The following is a 17,539-nucleotide window of genomic DNA, read 5'->3' as shown; positions in this document are numbered from 1 at the left end:
TGGAGAACAGTATGGAGGTTCCTTTAAAAAACTACAAATAGAATTACCATATGACCCAGCAATCCCACTACTGGGCATATACCCTGAAAAAACCATAATTCAAGAAGAGTCATGCACCAAAATGTTCATTGCAGCTCTATTTACAATAGCCCGGAGATGGAAACAACCTAAGTGCCCATCATCGGATGAATGGATAAAGAAGATGTGGCACATATATACAATGGAATATTACTCAGCCATAAAAAGAAACGAAATTGAGCTATTTGTAATGAGGTGGATAGACCTAGAGTCTGTCATACAGAGTGAAGTAAGTCAGAAAGAGAAAGACAAATACCGTATGCTAACACATATATATGGAATTTAAGGGAAAAAAATGTCATGAAGAACCTAGGGGTAAGACAGGAATAAAGACACAGACCTACTGGAGAACGGACTTGAGGATATGGGGAGGGGGAAGGGTGAGCTGTGACAGGGCGAGAGAGAGGCATGGACATATATACACTAACAAACGTAAGGTAGATAGCTAGTGGGAAGCAGCCGCATAGCACAGGGAGATCAGCTCGGTGCTTTGTGACCGCCTGGAGGGGTGGGATAGGGAGGGTGGGAGGGAGGGAGATGCAAGAGGGAAGAGATACGGGAACATATGTATATGTATAACTGATTCACTTTGTTATAAAGCAGAAACTAACATACCATTGTAAAGCAATTATACTCCAATAAAGATGTTAAAAAAAATTAAAAAATAAAAACCTACATCTCTCCACATTACCGGGGCTGGTGAGGGATGAGGAGTTTGTGTTTAATGGGGACAGAGTTTCAGTTTGCAATAATGAAAACATTCTGGAGGTGGACGGTGGTGATGGTTGCACAACAGCATTAATGTACTTAATGCCTCTGAACTGTACACTTATAAATGGTTAAAATGGTAACTCTTACATATATTTTACCAGCTTTTTAAAGCCTCTCTCTCCTGCTGATCACTACTAAAAACGCTAGACAAAATACAGAAGAAACTACCCAAAGACCCTGAAAAGTGAACAAAAGCAAGCAGATCGTGGAGTGCAGTCAGAACGCAGAAGTGACCATAAAGGGGGTGAATTTCCCATTTTTTTCCTCTCATTTCCCTTGAAGCTCAAAGCTCCAGTCACAGAGCCACGTGGTAGAGCACCAGAATGAGCAGCTAAAACTCCACCGGAAACTCTGTCATTCTAGCCAGAGGAACCAGGAAAGGGCCCCTGCAGAGTGGAAATAGTGGGGAAATCCTAGAGAGGAAGTAGCTTCATAGGGGTATCCCCTAGTTTTGTACGTGCACTGGGGTGACCAACATATATCAGCTTGCCCAGGACTTCCCCGGGTTTACTACTGAAAATCTCGCATCCAGGCAAACCCCTTAGTCCCAGGCAAACTGGAATGGTTAGTCATCTTAGAATGGATCCACAAAAGTCTTAGACTCACCCCCAAGCTGCATGTGTAGGGGACAGACCTAGACCAGCATAAGAAAGACTAAAATCTGGACTGCTAGGGCTTCCCTGGTGGTGCAGTCGTTGAGAATCTGCCTGCCAATGCAGGGGACACAGGTTCGAGCCCTGGTCTGGTCTGGGAGGATCCCACATGCCACAGAGCAGCTGGGCCCATGCGCCACAACTGCTGAAGCCTGTGTGCTTAGAGCCCATGCTCTGCAACAAGAGAAGCCACAAGAGAGAGCCCGGGCACAGCAACGAAGAGTAGCCCCCACTCACCGCAACTAGAGAAGGTCTGCGCACAGCAACGAAGACCCAGTGCAGCCAATAAATAAATAAATAAATAAATACTTCCAGACAAATGAAAATGGATAGAACATACCAAAACCTATGCAATGCATCAAAAGCAGTTCTAGGAGGAAAGTTTATAACAATAAATGCCTATACAACATCAGAAATCTCAAAAAAACACTCTATACCTCAAGGAACTAGAAAAAATGAAGCCCAAAGCTAGCAGAAGTTAGGAAATAACAAAGATCAGAGTGGAGATAAATAAAATAGAGATTAAAAAGACAATAGAAAATATTAAAGAAACTAAGAGCTGGTTCTTTGAAAAGATAAAATGGACAAATCTTTAGTAGACTAAGAAAAAAAGAGAAGATTCAAATAAATAACATAAAAAATGAAAGAGGACACAATACCACAGAAATACAAAGGCTCATAAGAGACTACTATGAAAAATTACATGCCAACAAATTTGCCAACCTAGAAAACATAAATTCCTAGACACATACAATCTGCCAACACTGAATCATAAGAAAGAATATCTGAACAGACTGATTACTAGGAGACTGAATCAGTAATCAAAAACCTCCCAGCAAACAGAAATCCAGGACCAGATGGCTACCAAACATTCAAAGAATTAATACCAATCCTCAAACTCTACCAAAAATGTAGAAGAGGCAGAAACACTTCCAAACACATTTTATGAAGCCAGCATTACCTTGATATCAAAACCAGAAAAGGATGCCACAAGAAAATTACAGACCAATATCCCTGATAAACAAAGACATAAAAATCCTCAACAAAAAATATTAGCAAACAAAATTCAACAATACATTAAAAGAGTCATACATCATCATCAAATAGAATTTATTACAGAGATGCAAGGATGATTCAACAACTGCAAAAAAATCAATGTGGTATACCACATAAACAAAATGAAGAACAAACATCATATGATCATCTCAATAGATGTGGATGAAGCATTTGACAATTCAATATCTATATATGATAAAAACACTCAACAAAGTGGGTATAGCGGAAATGTACCTCAACATAATAATAAAGGTCATGTACGATAAGCTCACAGCCAATATCATATTAATGGTAAAAAAACAAAAAAAACTGAAAAGCTTTTGCTTTAAGATCAGGAACAAGACAAGGGTGCTCACTCTCACCACTTTTATTCAACAGAGTATTGGAAGTCCTAGCCACAGCAATCAGACAAGAAAAAGAAATAGAAGGAATCCAAATTGGAAAAGAGGAAGTAAAACTGTCACTATTTTAGATGACATGATATTATATATAGAAAACCCAAAAAACCTTTAGAATTAATAAATGAATTCAGTAAAGTTGCAGAATATGAATTCAATATACAAAACTCTGTTGCATTTCTATACACTAATAGCAAACTACAAGAGAAATTAAGAAAATAATCCCGTTATCAAATAGAATAAAATACTTATCAAATAGAATACTTAGGAATAAATTTAACCAAGCAGATGAAAGATCTGTACACTGAAAACAATAAGCCCTCAGTGAAAGAAATTGAAGAAGACAAATAAAAGATAGTCTGTGCTCATGGATTGGAAGAATTAATGTTGTTAAAATACCCATACTACCCAAAGCAATCTACAGGTTCAGTGCAACTCCTATCAAAATTCCAACAGCATTTCTCACAGAAATAGGAGAAACAATCCTAAAATTTGTATGGAACCACAAAAGACCTCAAATAGCCGAAGCAATCTTGAGAAAGAAGAACAAAGCTGGAGGCATCATGCTCCCCAATTTCAAACTATATTACAAAGTTACACTAATCAAAACAGTGTGGTATTGGCATAAAAACAGATACACAGATGAATGTCAAAGAAGAAAAAGCTCAGAAGTAAACCAACATATATATCATGAATTAATTTATGACAAAGGAGCCAAGAATACACAATGGGGAAAGGACAGTCTCTTCAATAAATGGTGTTGGGAAAATTGGACAGCCACATGCAAAAGAATGAAACTGGACCACTATCTTACACCATATCCCCAAATTAACTCAAAATGGTTTAAAAACTTGAGTGTAAGACCTGAAACCATAAAACTCCCAAAAGAAAACATAGGCAGTAAGCTTCTTGACATCAGTCTTGACAATGATTTTTTTAGATTTGAAGCCAAAAGCAAAGGCAACAAAAGCAAAAACACCCAAGTTGGGATTACATCAAACTAAAAAGTTTCTGCACAGCAAAGGAAACCATCAACAAAATGAATTGGCAACCTACTGAATGGGAGAAAATATTTGCAAATCATATATTTGATAACAGGTTGATATCCAAAGTATATAAAAAACTCATAAAACTCAATAGCAAAAAATAAACCCACAATTAAAAATTGGGCAGAGGGGTCTTCCCTGGTGGTCCAGTGGTTAAGACTCCACGCTCCCAATGCAGGGAGCCCAGGTTCGATCCGTGGTCAGGGAACTAGATCCCACAAGCATGCTGCAACTAAGATCCTGCATGCTGCAACTAAGATCCCGTGTGCCACGACTAAGACCTGGCACAGCCAAATAAATAAATAAATTTTTTTAAAAAACTGGACAGAGGATCTGAGCAGACATTTTTCCAAAGACATAAGGGGGGCCAACAGGTACATGAAGAGATGCTCAATCAGGGAAATGCAAATCAAAACCACAATATCACCCCACACCTGTTAGAATGGCTATCATCAAAAAGAAATAACAAGTGTTGGTGAGGAGGTGGAAAAAATGGAACCCTTGTGCACTGCTGGTGGGAACATAAACTGGCGCCACCACTGTGGAAAACAGTATGGAGATTCCTGAAAAAATTAAAAATAGAACTACTATATGACCCAGCAATTCCACTTCTGGGTATTTATCTGAAGGAAACGAAAACATTAACTCAAAAAGCTATATGCACTCACACGTTCATTGCAGCATTATTTTCAATAGCTAAGACGTGGAAACAACCTAAGTGTCCACCGATGGATGAACAGATAAAGAAAATGGTATATATCTAGACACACACACAAAAGAATATTATTCAGCAGAATGAAATCTTGCTATTTGCAACAACAGGGATGGACCTTGAGAGCATTACGCTAAGTGAAATAGGTCAGACAGAGAAAGACAAATACTGCATGATCTCACTTACATGTGAAATCTGAAAACAAAATTAAAAAATAAAAAACCTGAGTTCATGGATATAGAGAACAGATTGGTGGTTGCCTGAAGTGGGGATGGAGGTGGGCAAAATGAGTGAAGGGCGTCAAAAGGTACAAACTCAGTTATAAAATAAATAAGTCCTGGGGATGTAGTGTACAGCATGGTGACTATAGTTAATAATACTGTATTGTTGGGACTTTGCTGGTGACGTGGTGGATAAGAATTTGCCTGCCAGTGCAGGGGACACAGGTTCGATCCCTAGTCCAGGAAGATCCCACATGCCGTGGAGCAACTAAGCCCATGCACCACCACTACTGAGCCTACACTCTAGAGCCCGTGAGCCACAACTACTGAGCCTGTGTGCCACAACTACTGAAGCCCGCACGCCTAGAGCCCGTGCTCCACAACAAAGAGAGGCCACAGCAATGTCTCAGCCCGCACACTGCAACGAAGAGTAGCCCCCGCTCGCCACAACTAGAGAAAGCCTGCACGCAGCAACAAAGACCCAACACAGCCAAAAAACAAAACAAAAAACCTTAAAAAAAAATACTGTATTGCATATTTGAAAGTAGCTAGAAGAGTGGTTCTTGAAAGTTCTCATCACAAGAAAACAATTTTTCTAACTATTATGGTGATAGATGTTAACTGGACTTATTGTGGTGATCATTACACAATATATACAAATATCAAATCATTACATTGTACACCTGATATTAATGTAATGTTATGGCAATTGTACCTCAATACAAAAACAGAAAACTGGACCAAGATTGGAAATGCTACTCATACAAGGTGAAACAACTAGTGATCTGAAACTACCAAGGTTGATTGCCTACTAAAACAAAACATATCAAGACTTTCCAGGGAATTATAACAGGACTGAGAACCTACACAACATAATATTCGCAATGTACAGCACACAATCCCCAAATCATTCACCATACAAAGAACTAGGAAAATGTGACCAGTCCTCAAGGGAAAAGACAATCAACATATGTCCACCTGGAGATGACCTAGACGTTGGAATTATCAGAAAAAAAACGGCTGTTAGAACTAGGCTCCATGAGGAAAGATAAACACACTTGAGAAAAGCTCTCAATAAAGAATTAGGAAGTTTGATGGGAAACAAAAGGAACCAACTGGAAATTTTCAGCTAAAACACATAGTATCTGAATTTTTTTTAACATCTTTATTGGGGTATAATTGCTTTACACTGAATTTTTTTTTTTAATTCACTGATTGGTCTCAATATCAAAATGGAGGTGACAGGGGAAAAAAGTCAGTGAACTTGAAGAAGCACCAATCCAACAAACAGATTAAAGTGAAGAAAAAAAAAAAAAAAAAGCATAGTGCCTCAGGGACCTGTGTGGTAACACAAGAAGGTCTTCACTCCATGTACCAGTCAAGTCCCAGGACAGATTTTAGGAAAAATATATTTGAAGTAATAATGGCTGCTAACTTCCTAAATGTGGTGAAAGACAAATTCATAAAACTCAGAAAATCCAAAACAGGCACTCTGTGGGAGCAAACCACCCAGATACATCACCATAAAACTTCTCAAAACCAAGGATAACAACAAAGCCTTGAAAACAGGCAGAGAAAAATGACACGTTATATACAGGGGAACAACAATTTGAATTTCCATAGATAGTCAAGAGACGACCCGAGGTCAGAAGACAGTGGATCCACCCAGAAATCGATATCTAAAGGAAATGTCCTTCAAGGACTTCCCTGGTAGTCCAGTGGTTAAGACTCTGTGCTTCCAGAGCAGGGGAGGGCGGGTTTGACCCCTGGTTGGGGAATTAAGGTACCACGTGCCACGAGGCCCCAAAAAATAAAAATAAAATAAAACATAAAGGAAATGTCCTTCAGGAATAAAGGCATGTATTCATTTTCTATTGCTGTCTAACAAATTATCATAAATATAGTAGCTTACAACACCCATCCACCTCACATCCATATAATGACTACAATCAAAAAATAAATAAAACCGGGCTTCCCTGATGGCGCAGTGGTTGAGAGTCCGCCTGCCGATGCAGGGGACACGGGTTCGTGCCCCGGTCCGGGAGGATCCCACGTGCCGCGGAGCGGCTGGGCCCATGAGCCATGGCCGCTGAGCCTGTGCGTCCAGAGCCTGTGCTCTGCAGCGGTAGAGGCCACAACGGTGAGAGGCCCGTGTACAGCAACAATAAATAAATAAATAAATAGACAGATAGATAGATAAATAAATAAATAAAACCCAGAGGCTAGGATGTGGAGAAATCAGAGCCCTTGTGCACTGTTAGTGGGAATGTAAAATGGTGCAGCCATATGGCAATTCCACAAAAAACTAAAAATAGAATATTTCCAGGGAATTCTCTGGCAGTCCAGTGGTTAGGGCTCGGCCCTTTCACTGCTGTGGCCTGAGTTCAATCCCTGGTCGGGAAACTAAGATCCCACAAGCCTCATGGTGCGGCTAAATAAAAAAATTAATGCTTTAAATAAATAAATAAATAAAATAGAATTTCCACATTAACCAATAATTCCACTTCTGGGTATATACCCAGAAGAACTGAAAGCAGGAGCTTTAAGAGATATTTATACACCCATGTTCATAGCAGCACCATTCACAAAAACTAAAAGGTGGAAGCAACCCAAGTGTCTACCAACAGATGAATGGATAAGCAAAGTGTGGTCTGTCCATACAATGGAATATTATTCAGCCTTTAAAAGGAAGGAAATTATGACAACAAGGAGGAAACTTAAGGACGTTACTCTAAGTGAAATAAGCCAGGGACAAAAAAGCAAATATTGTATGATTCCACTGTCTGAGGTCCTTAGAGGTGTCAAGCTCAGAGACAGACAGGGGAATGGTGGTTACCAGGAACTGGGATAGCGGGGGGCGGGGGGGGGAATGGAGACATTATTTAATGGGTAGAGAGTTTCAGCGTGGAAAGATGAAAGAAATTATGGAGATGGATGGTGGTGATGGTTACACAACAGTGTAAATGCATTTAGTACCACTGAACTGTACACTTAAAAATTGCTAAGATGATAAATTTTACGTTATGTGTATTTTACAACAATTTTCTTAATGGGGAAAAATTACCAAAATGCTCACGTGCTAGCTCACAGTTCTGTAGGTCAGAAGTCCAGGCTGACTCAGCTCAGGGTCTTACCAGGCCAACATCAAGGTATCAGTTGGAGTGGGCTCTTACCTGGAGCTCTAAGGAAGAATCTATATGCAAGCTCATTCAGGTTGTCGGCAAATTCCAGTTCTGTGGGTCTGAGGTTCTCTGCTCCCAGAGGCTGCCCACCATCCTTCCCATGTGACTATTTCGATCATTAAAGCCAGGGATGCACATCAGATCCCTCTCATGCTTCAAAATTCCCTGTCTTCCCTTCTGCTACCAGGTAGAGAGATATTTCTGCTTTTAAAGGGCTCGCCTGATTAGGTCAGGCCCACCCAGAAAAAAACTCTCTGTATTTTAAGATCAACTGACTTGAGACTTTAATTCCATCTGTAAAATCCCTCCACAGCAGTACCTATACTGGTGTTTGATTGAATAACTAGGGAAGGGAAACCTGGGTGTCATCTTTAGAGCTCTGCCTACCACAGGTAAAATAAAGTCATTCTCGGATGAAAGAAAACTAAGAGAATTCCTTGCCAGAGAACTTCTGTTAACAGAAAGGCTAAAAGAAGTTCTTTGGGCTGAAAAGAAATAATACCAGAGGTAAACTTGAAACTTCAGAAATAAAGGAAGAACCACAGATGTATAATTATTGGGATGAATATAAAAGATAACTTTTTCCTCTTAAATCCTCTAATATATGCCGGTGGAAGGCCAAAATTATAAGATTTTATGATGAGTTTGCAATGTGTACAGATGTATTACACGTGAAAACTATAACACTTATTAAGCTTATAAATGGATGGGCATGAGGGTAAAGAGACCTCTAAGGTTACAAGGTTCTACATTTTACTGGAAGCGATACAATACTAACTCAAACTAGACTATAAAAGTTAGGTATGTATTTTAACCCCTAGAGCAACCGCTAAAAAATAACAGGAAGATATGCAGCCATAACACCAAGAGATAAAATGGAATACTAGAAAATATTTAAGTCATACCCAAAAAAGGTAGGGAGTGGGGCACAGCACGGGAGTGGAAGAGATGGAAACCAGAGGAACAAAACAGAGGCAAAGAGAAAACAGTAATAAAATTATATACTTAAATGCAACCATATCAATAATTACTTTAAATGTTGATGGTCTAAACTTTCCAGTTAAAATGCAGAGATTGACGTAATGAATAAAAACCAAGACGTACAAGCAACCTACAATAGATAAACTTTAAATATAAAGACACAGACAGCTGAAAGTAAATGGGTGGAAAAAGAGATGCCAAATAAACAGTAAGCAAAAAAGGCTGGAGTGGCTCTTTTTATATCAGATAAAATAGGCAAAGCCCGGGTGCCTAGAGCCCGTGCTCCGCAGCAAGAGAAGGCACCGCAATGAGAAGCCCATGCACCGCAACGAGGAGTAGCCCCCACTCCCCGCAACTAGAGAAAGCCCGCGCGCGGCAACAGAGATCCAACACAGCCAAAAAAGAAAAATAAAAAGTCAGAGTTAAAGAAGATGTGGTGTATATATATATATGTATGTGTATATATATATGTATGTATGTGTAATACACACACACACACACACACACACAATGGAATACTACTCAACCAAAAAAGAAAAAGAGACAGAATGAAATAATGCCATTTGCTGCAACATGGATGGACCTAGAGATGATCATACTAAGTGAAGTGAGTCAGACAGAGAAAGACAAACATCACGTGATATTTCTTACGTGCAGAATCTAAAATATTATACGAAGGAACTTATTTGCAAAACAGAAACAGACACACACATAGAAAAGAAACTTATGGTTACCAAAGGGGAAAGGGGGGAGGGAGGGATAAATAAGGAGTTTGGGATTAGCAGATACAAACTATAATACTATATATAAAAGAGATAAACAAGATCCTACTGTACAGCACAGGGAACTATATTCAATATCTTGTAATAACCTATAATTGAAAAGAATCTGAAAAAGGGTATACATATATATATATATATCACTTTGCTGTACACTTGAAACTAACACAATATTGTAATTTAACTATACTTCAATTTTTTTTAACGGCTTGAAAAATTTAAAAACAGGGGATTCCCTGGCAGTCCAATGGTTAGGACTCCGTGCTTTCACTGCCAAGGGCGCGGGTTGGATCCCTCGTTGGGGAACTAAGGTCCCACAAGCCGCAGAGCCAAAATTTTTTTTTAAAAGTACAAATTTCCAGTTATAAGATAAAATTATAAAAATATTTCCAGTTATAAGATGGGTACTAGAGATGTAATGTACAACATGATAAATTAACACTGCTGAATGTTATGTATGAAAGTTGTTAAAAGAGTGGATCCTGGGAGTTCTCATCGCAAGGAAAAAATATCTGGGGAGTTCCCTGCCAAGGACACGGATTTGATCCCTGGTTGGGAAACTAAGATCCCGCAAGCTGCACAGCGCGGCCAAGAAAAAATAAAGATTTAAAAAAATAAACAAAAAACTCTTTAAAGGATGAAAGAGTATTTTAGGTAGGAAGGATTTGGGGCTGACCACATAATTCTCGATTCCAAGCAGGTGAAAAAATATGTTATATATGATGGTGTGAGGAATGGAGGGATTAGTGGGGAAGACTTCTTTTTCCTTAAAATTCTTCTTAAAATGGACATGTGAGAATAATGTTCTCAGTGATTGTAACTATTTGAAGATTTCCAGAAGGTGTAATTCTAACTTTTCAAATATGACATAGATTATCGAAGTTCAGTAAGAATTAGCATAAAATATTAGCATTATCGTAATATAAGAGGATGAAACACAGGACAGAGTATAATAAATTCATGTAATCCTTTTGAAATAACTGTAAAGAAGTTGGGGAAAGTTTTCTGTCTAAACAGAAAGTTTTCTAACTGTTGTAAAGCACTAAATTCACTTTAAAAATATTAGCCATGGGGCTTCCCTGGTGACGCAGTGGTTAAGAATCTGCCTGCCAATGCAGGGGACACAGGTTCGAGCCCTGGTGTGGGAAGGTCCCACATGCCGCGGAGCAACTAAGCCCGTGAGCCACAACTACTGAGCCTGCGCATCTGGAGCCTGTGCTCCGCAACAAGAGAGGCCGCGACAGTGAGAGGCCCGCGCACCGCGTTAAAGAGTGGCCCCCGCTCGCCGCAACTGGAGAAAGCCCTTGCACAGAAACGAAGACCCAACACAGCCAAAAATAAATATAAATAAATTAATTTTAAAAAAATGGTCCACATCAAAAAAATCTTAAAAAAAATATTAACCATGCATGCTTATTAAAATAAATGCTTGGCTTTTAGAAAAATAAAATAAATAAAAAGGACATTCTTTAAAAAAACAAAACAACACTGGAGGACTTTACCTGATTTCAAGGCTTATTCTAAATCTACAATAAACGAGACAGTTCATATTAATGAAATGATAGACACATACATCAATGTAGCACTAAAATAGTAGAGTATCAAAACAGACGCACATATCTATTTGGTCAGTTGATTTTTGCCAAATGGGGAAAGGAAAGTCTTTTTAATAACTGGTGTAAGAGCAACTGGCTATCTTTGTGGGAAAAAAGTGAATATTGACTCTTTCCTCACAGCATACACAGAAATTAACTAAAATACATCATAAACCCAAATGTAACACCTAAAACTATAAAACTTCTGGAAAAAATATAGGAGAATATCTTTGTGACCTTAGACTAGATAAATAAATACTATGTATGACACCAAAAGCATGATCCATAGGAGAAAAAAAATGCATATATTGGACTTCAAAATAAAAAACTTTCTTCAAAAGACATCACTAAGAAATACAAAGTCACATCACAGAGTGGGAGAAAATATAACACATACATCAGACAAAGGAGTTGTATCAACACTGTATAAAGCGATTATTAGTTCCAGTAGACAGAGGAGGAAACTGTAGCCCGAGAGGCAAAGTGACTTGCCCAAGGTCACCCAGCTAGGAAGAGGGAGAGCCAGAGTGTGAATCCAGGCTGTCCGGCTCCAGAGCCCAGGCTCTTAAGCACTCTCAATTAGAATAATGAAAACAATAACAGTAGCCCACTTTATTGAGCATTTACCATGTGCCCAGCCTCAGGCGTGGGGCCATCTCATCGAAACCTCCTGATGCTATGAAACAGGGATTACCAGCCCTGTTGTCAGGGGGAGGGGGGGAACTGAGGTTCAGGGAGGGGAGGCCCCTTGCTGGAAGCCACCTGGTCGTCAGAACTTGTCCAGTGCCCGTCCTGGCGGTTCTGAGCAGCGCCTCCCTGACTACACCCATGCTGAGGTATCCAGGCTGCCCTCAGGTTCCCAGCCAGCAGGCCCTTTTGTTCTTCTCTCAGAGGCCTCCCTAAAGACCTCTTAAACTCAATACTAAGTCAAATATCCCAATAAGAAAGTGGACGAAATATTTGTCTACTTCACCAAAGCAGACACTCAAATGGCCAATAAGCACATAAAAAGATGCTCCATGTCTTTAGTCATCAGAAATGCCATGAAAGTTAGAAATGCCAATTAAAACGACTTATCACTACACATCCATTAGAACAGCTAAAATTAAAAACAAAACCAACCAAGCTAACCTTAGCACGTTTGGTAAGGACGTAAACAAACGCTGCAAGTAGGAAAATAAAATAGTAAAAACCACTCTGGGAAACAGTCTGACAATTTCCTAAGAAGTTAAATATACATATACCATAAGATTCGGCTATTCCACTCCTAGGTGTTTACTCAAGGGAAATAAAAATATAGAACCACACAAATTTGTATAGAAACTCTGTTTGCAGTAGACCCAAACTGGAAACAACCTCCAAAGTCCACAACCAGATGAATGGATAAAGCAGTTGTGCTGTATCCACACTGGAATATGTCTGCAGAGGCAGCTCTATGCTCCCTGCCTCCTGACATGTAATTCTCTCCCCTTGAGTGTCCCAGACTGCATGACTTTTTTACTGCGTGGCTTTTCTTTTTTTGGCCATGTTGCTCGGCTTGTGGTATCTCAGTTCCCCGACCAGGGATCAAACCTGCACCCTCGGCAGTAAGAGTCCTAACACTGGACCCCCAGGGAATTCCGTGCATGACTTCTAATGAAGGGACTATGGCAGCAGGTATGGGGTCACTTCTGAGATTAGGTGCTTTTTCTTTTAATATTTTATTTATTTATTCGTTTATTTATTTATTTTGGCTTCACCGGGTCTCAGTTGCCACATGCGGGATCTAGTTCCCCAACCAGGGATCGAACCCAGGCCCCCTGCGTTGGGAGTGTGGAGGCTTACCCACTGCACCACCAGGGAAGTCCCAAGATTGGGTTTTAAAAAGATCATGGCTTCCTGTCAATTGCTCTGTCTCTGGCAACTCCAGGAGGAAGTGAACCATGGTGGGAGGGGCCCACGTGATGCAACAGGACACTGAGGCCCTAGCCAACAGCCCAGGAGCCACTGAAACCTGCCAACAACCAGGTGAGTGCGTTTGCAGGCAGCCTTTCAGCCTCTGCTGAGTCTTGAGGTGACTGCACCCCGGCTGATGACTTGGCTACAACTTCAGGAGAAACTCAAGCCACAGGCACCCAGCCCAGCCACACCAGGCTGTGCAGTAATAAATGGGGGCTGTTTAAAACCCAAGTGTTGAGGGTACAGATCTTGCTCAACTCACGATGGGGTTACCTCCTGAGAAACCCATCAAAAGTTGAAAATATTGGGCTTTCCTCCTGGCACAGTGGTTAAGGATCCGCCTGCCAATGCAGGGGACGCCGGTTCGAGCCCTGGTCCGGGAAGATCCCACATGCTGCGGAGCAACTAAGCCCGTGCGCCACAACTACTGAGCCTGCACTCTACAGCCCGCGAGCCACAACTAATGAAGCCCAGACGCCTAGAGCCCGTGCTCCACAACAAGAGAAGCCACCGCAATGAGAAGCCCGCACACCACAACGGAGAGTAGCCCCTGCTCACCACAACTAGAGAAAGCCTGCACGTAGCAATGAAGACCCAACGCAGCCAAAAGGACGGACCTGGGCAGTACGGAGGCAGTGCACCAGGCCTAGCAGCATCCGGGGGGAGGAGGGGAAGGGAGCTGACAAGAGCAACAGGGCAGATCAGATCTCTCTTCTCTCCCCTCTCAGTGCCCAGGGCAGAGCTGGCCTGGTGGATATGGGATGAGGTTCTTTTTTTTTTTTTTTGGCCATGCCACGCAGCATGCAGGATCTTAGTTCCCCGACCAGGGATTGAACCCGGGGCCCCAGCAGTGAAAGCACCAAGTCCTAAGCACTGGACCGCCAGGGAAGTCCCTGGGCTGAGGTTCTGGGGCATGATCAGCAGCTGGAGCTCAGGGGCCAGACTGCCCGGGCTGCTTCCTCACCCTTAAAAGGGGGACGTCACCACTTCTCGGGGTTATTGTGGGGATGAAATGAGTGTACGCATGTACAGTGCTTGGGCGCTCCGCTAACCCTAGCTACCGTCATCTGAGGTTAGGAAGCGGCTGGGAGATGAGAAACTGGAAGGGTGTTCCGGCCAGTTTGGGGAATCGGTGAGAAGTGGGGGAAACCAAAGCCAATGAGGAATGAGATCACACGTAACGTCAGCAAGTTTTGCGACTTCTGAGTTTGATCCAGAGAGCTGGGCTCTTCCAAGAGGACCTCCGTGGGGGGCTTCAGGGTTGCTGATCTATTGGAGGGTGGGTGTGGCCTAAATATCCCTGCGGGAGACACCAGGGCAGCTCCCAACCTCACCGACCCAGCCAAGGGCTGGAGTTTTCAAATAAGGCAGCAAGAACAAAAGGAACATTGTGGGGAAAATGAGACGTTGTGTTTGCTGTCTACGCTAGAGGGCCTTCCTCTAAGCCCAGGGGCCACTGGCTGACCTACTTATGAAGCTCTCAGCCAAAATCCACCACCCTTGGTACACAAAGCCCCCAAACCACTCTGTGAATATGCAGCTAGGCAGAGGCACCCAGCCGCCAGCCATTCAATCCCACACGTTTCCACTGGGCAACTCCTGTGGACTAGTGTTCTAGGCTCAGAAATACAATTCTGGACGGACCGAGAGATGATTACTGAGTGCGGTCAGTCACACAGAGAAAGACAGATATCATGTGATCTCACTTACAGGTGGAATCTACAAAACTGATACAAATGAACTTGTTTACAAGACAGTGACAGACTCACAGACATAGAGAGCAAATTTATGGTTACCAAAGGGGAATGGGATGGGGGATAAATTAGGAGCTTGGGATTAACAGCTACAAACTACTATATATGAAATAGATAAACAACAAGGACCTACTGTAGAGCACAGGGAACTATATTCAATACCTTATAATAATCTATAATGGAAAAGAATCTGAAAAAGAATGTATACATAACTGAATCACTTTGCTGTACACCTGAAACTAACACAACACTGGAAATCAACTATACTTCAAATCAACTATACTTAAAAAAAAAAAAAAAGAATTCTCTACACAAACCCCACAAAAATACCATGATTTCAGCAGGGTCAGGTGCCTGTGGGGCTGCTAAGTGGATGAAGCTTTGCCACTAAGATGTCCGAGGGAATAGCAGTGATAGTGCTCGGAACTGCAGCTACCATTTTTAAGCATTTATCGGGTGCCAGGCCCTGAGGAACAGACATGACATCTGCATTAACCCTGAGCCAGCTTTGCCACCCTGTGAACCCTGGCTCTGCGACCTTAGAGACAAACTCTCCACGTCTCCCTTTCCTCACCTGTAAATGAGAATAATAATAGTAACCATCATTTTAAAATAATAACAGGGACTTCCCTGGTGGCGCAGTAGTTAAGAATCCACCTGCCAACGCAGGGGACACGGGTTCGAACCCTGGTCCGGGAAGATTCCACATGCCACGGAGCAGCTAAGCCCGTGCACCACAACTACTGAGCCTGCGCTCTAGAGCCCGCGAGCCACAACTACTGAAGCCCGTGCGCCTAGAGCCCGTACTCCGCAGCAAGAGAAGCCACCGCAATAAGAAGCCTGGGCACCGCAACGAAGAGTAGCCCCCGCTCTAGCGAAAGACCGCGGGCAGCAACAAAGACCCAAGGCAGCCAAAAATAAATTAATTAAAATAAAATAATAAAAATAGTAACAGTGGACACATGCTCAGGCTCTGTTCTGAGCTTCCTTACAGTAGCTCAGGTCAGCCTCAGGTGTGTCTTATTATCCCGTTTCACAGGTGAGAGAACTGAGGCTCCCAGCAGGTAACCTGAGCCTAGGAGGCGCTCCCTTGGTTGCTGGCACGGGAGTGCCCCGGGGAGACGCCGAGCCCCTGCCCCAGTTATCATAACAAAAACCGCAGCTACGCGGGCCGCCTGGGTAAATACCTGGCCCGATGACGCGGAGATAGGGCTGCAGAATAAATAAATTTGCTGGCGGGGCTGCCCGGCCATGGCCTCGGGTTCTCGGGTTCTCGACACCCGAGCCTCGGCGGGACATTCCAGCCGGAAAGGGGGGCCGGGAGCTTAGTGGGAGGTGCTCGAGGGCCCGGGGTGCTGGCGACAGATGAGTCAGGCGGGGCCGGTCCCCATTCGCAGCAGCAACCCCTCGGGAGCCCCTTGCACAAGAAATCTAGGTGCGTCCCGCCCCAGGTTCGCGGGGTCGGTGGGTCAGGCGGACTCCGCACCGCCCGCCGCTCCGGGTCCCGCCGCCGTCACCACCACCCCCTGCCCGGCCAGCCTGGGACTCCCGAGGGCAAGGCCGGGGTCTCAGTTCACCGCCCCCCCGCCCCGCCCAGGGCTGGCTGCGCCGCGGGCCGCCGGAGTTGCCGGGCTGAGCCTCCCCGCGCCCCGCACCCCGTCTGCCCAGCTACCTAGCACGCCCCCGGCCCCCGCCCCGCCTCTCTCGGTCCCCGATTCAGTCTGCGGAATCTCCTGCCGTCTCTTCCCGGCTCTCTCTCCCTCCCTAGCCCTGTCTCTGCCCCCCTTGCCAGGGTGGCCCCCTTCCCCGCTCCAAGGACTGCAGTCTAGCCCGTTCACCACCTTTGTCCGGTGAACAGTCATTAGAGGAAGGACGGGGCGTGGGGGAAGGAGGGGAACGTGCCCCCCACATCGCCACTGCCGGGCATCTGCTGCCCGCCCGAGGGCTGCCCCTCCCCGGCGGAGGGGGCTGCGGCCAAGGTGCCCGAACTCCCCGCAGCGGCCTCCGGGCCCCTCAGTTCCGGGTGGGAGAGAGAGGCGTCCCAGGGCAGGCCAGCCTCGGGGCCCGGGGCGGGGTCGCCCTCGCCTTCCCCGGGGGACGGGACCCCCGGGAGCGCGCACCGGGCCCGCCGCTCTTACCAGCGTCCATGGCGAGACCAGCTGGGCTGCACGCCTCCCGCGCCCGGCGCCTCCCGCCGCCGCCGCCGTCGGGCCCGGCTCCGCTTTCGCGGGCGGCTCGGGTTTCCTGGTGCCGGCAGCGCGGCCGGTTAATCATTGACCGCCTGGATTGCCCGCGGCTGTGTCAACAGGCGGCTCCACGCGCGCCCCGGCGCTGGGGCCCGAACCTGCGGGCGCCCGCCAGCCTGGCCGCCTCGG

At 44.1% G+C, this 17,539-nt stretch overlaps 1 protein-coding gene across 2 annotated transcripts in view; it reads right to left on the bottom strand.

Moving 5' to 3' along the window:
• PRRT1B (proline rich transmembrane protein 1B) overlaps positions 1-17,539 on the bottom strand; it is a 34,140-nt gene extending 16,601 nt beyond the window's left edge. Inside the window, exon 1 of one of the 2 annotated variants that reach the window (XM_089913920.1) lies at positions 17,303-17,539. In XM_089913920.1, coding sequence (XP_089770046.1) covers positions 17,303-17,438 — 136 coding nt within the window. In that variant the 5' untranslated portion in view covers positions 17,439-17,539. The remainder of the gene's footprint in view (positions 1-17,302) is intronic. The other variant, XM_022578384.2, reaches the window with a different exon arrangement.

The sequence above is a fragment of the Delphinapterus leucas genome, chromosome 6 (assembly GCF_059928025.1).
Source record: "Delphinapterus leucas isolate spDelLeu-1000000601 "Yukka" chromosome 6, BTC_Dleu_Yukka2, whole genome shotgun sequence".
Taxonomy (NCBI): domain Eukaryota; kingdom Metazoa; phylum Chordata; class Mammalia; order Artiodactyla; family Monodontidae; genus Delphinapterus; species Delphinapterus leucas.
The sequence above is the reverse complement of the archived record's forward strand: the minus strand, read 5'-3'. Positions and strand labels throughout refer to the sequence as shown.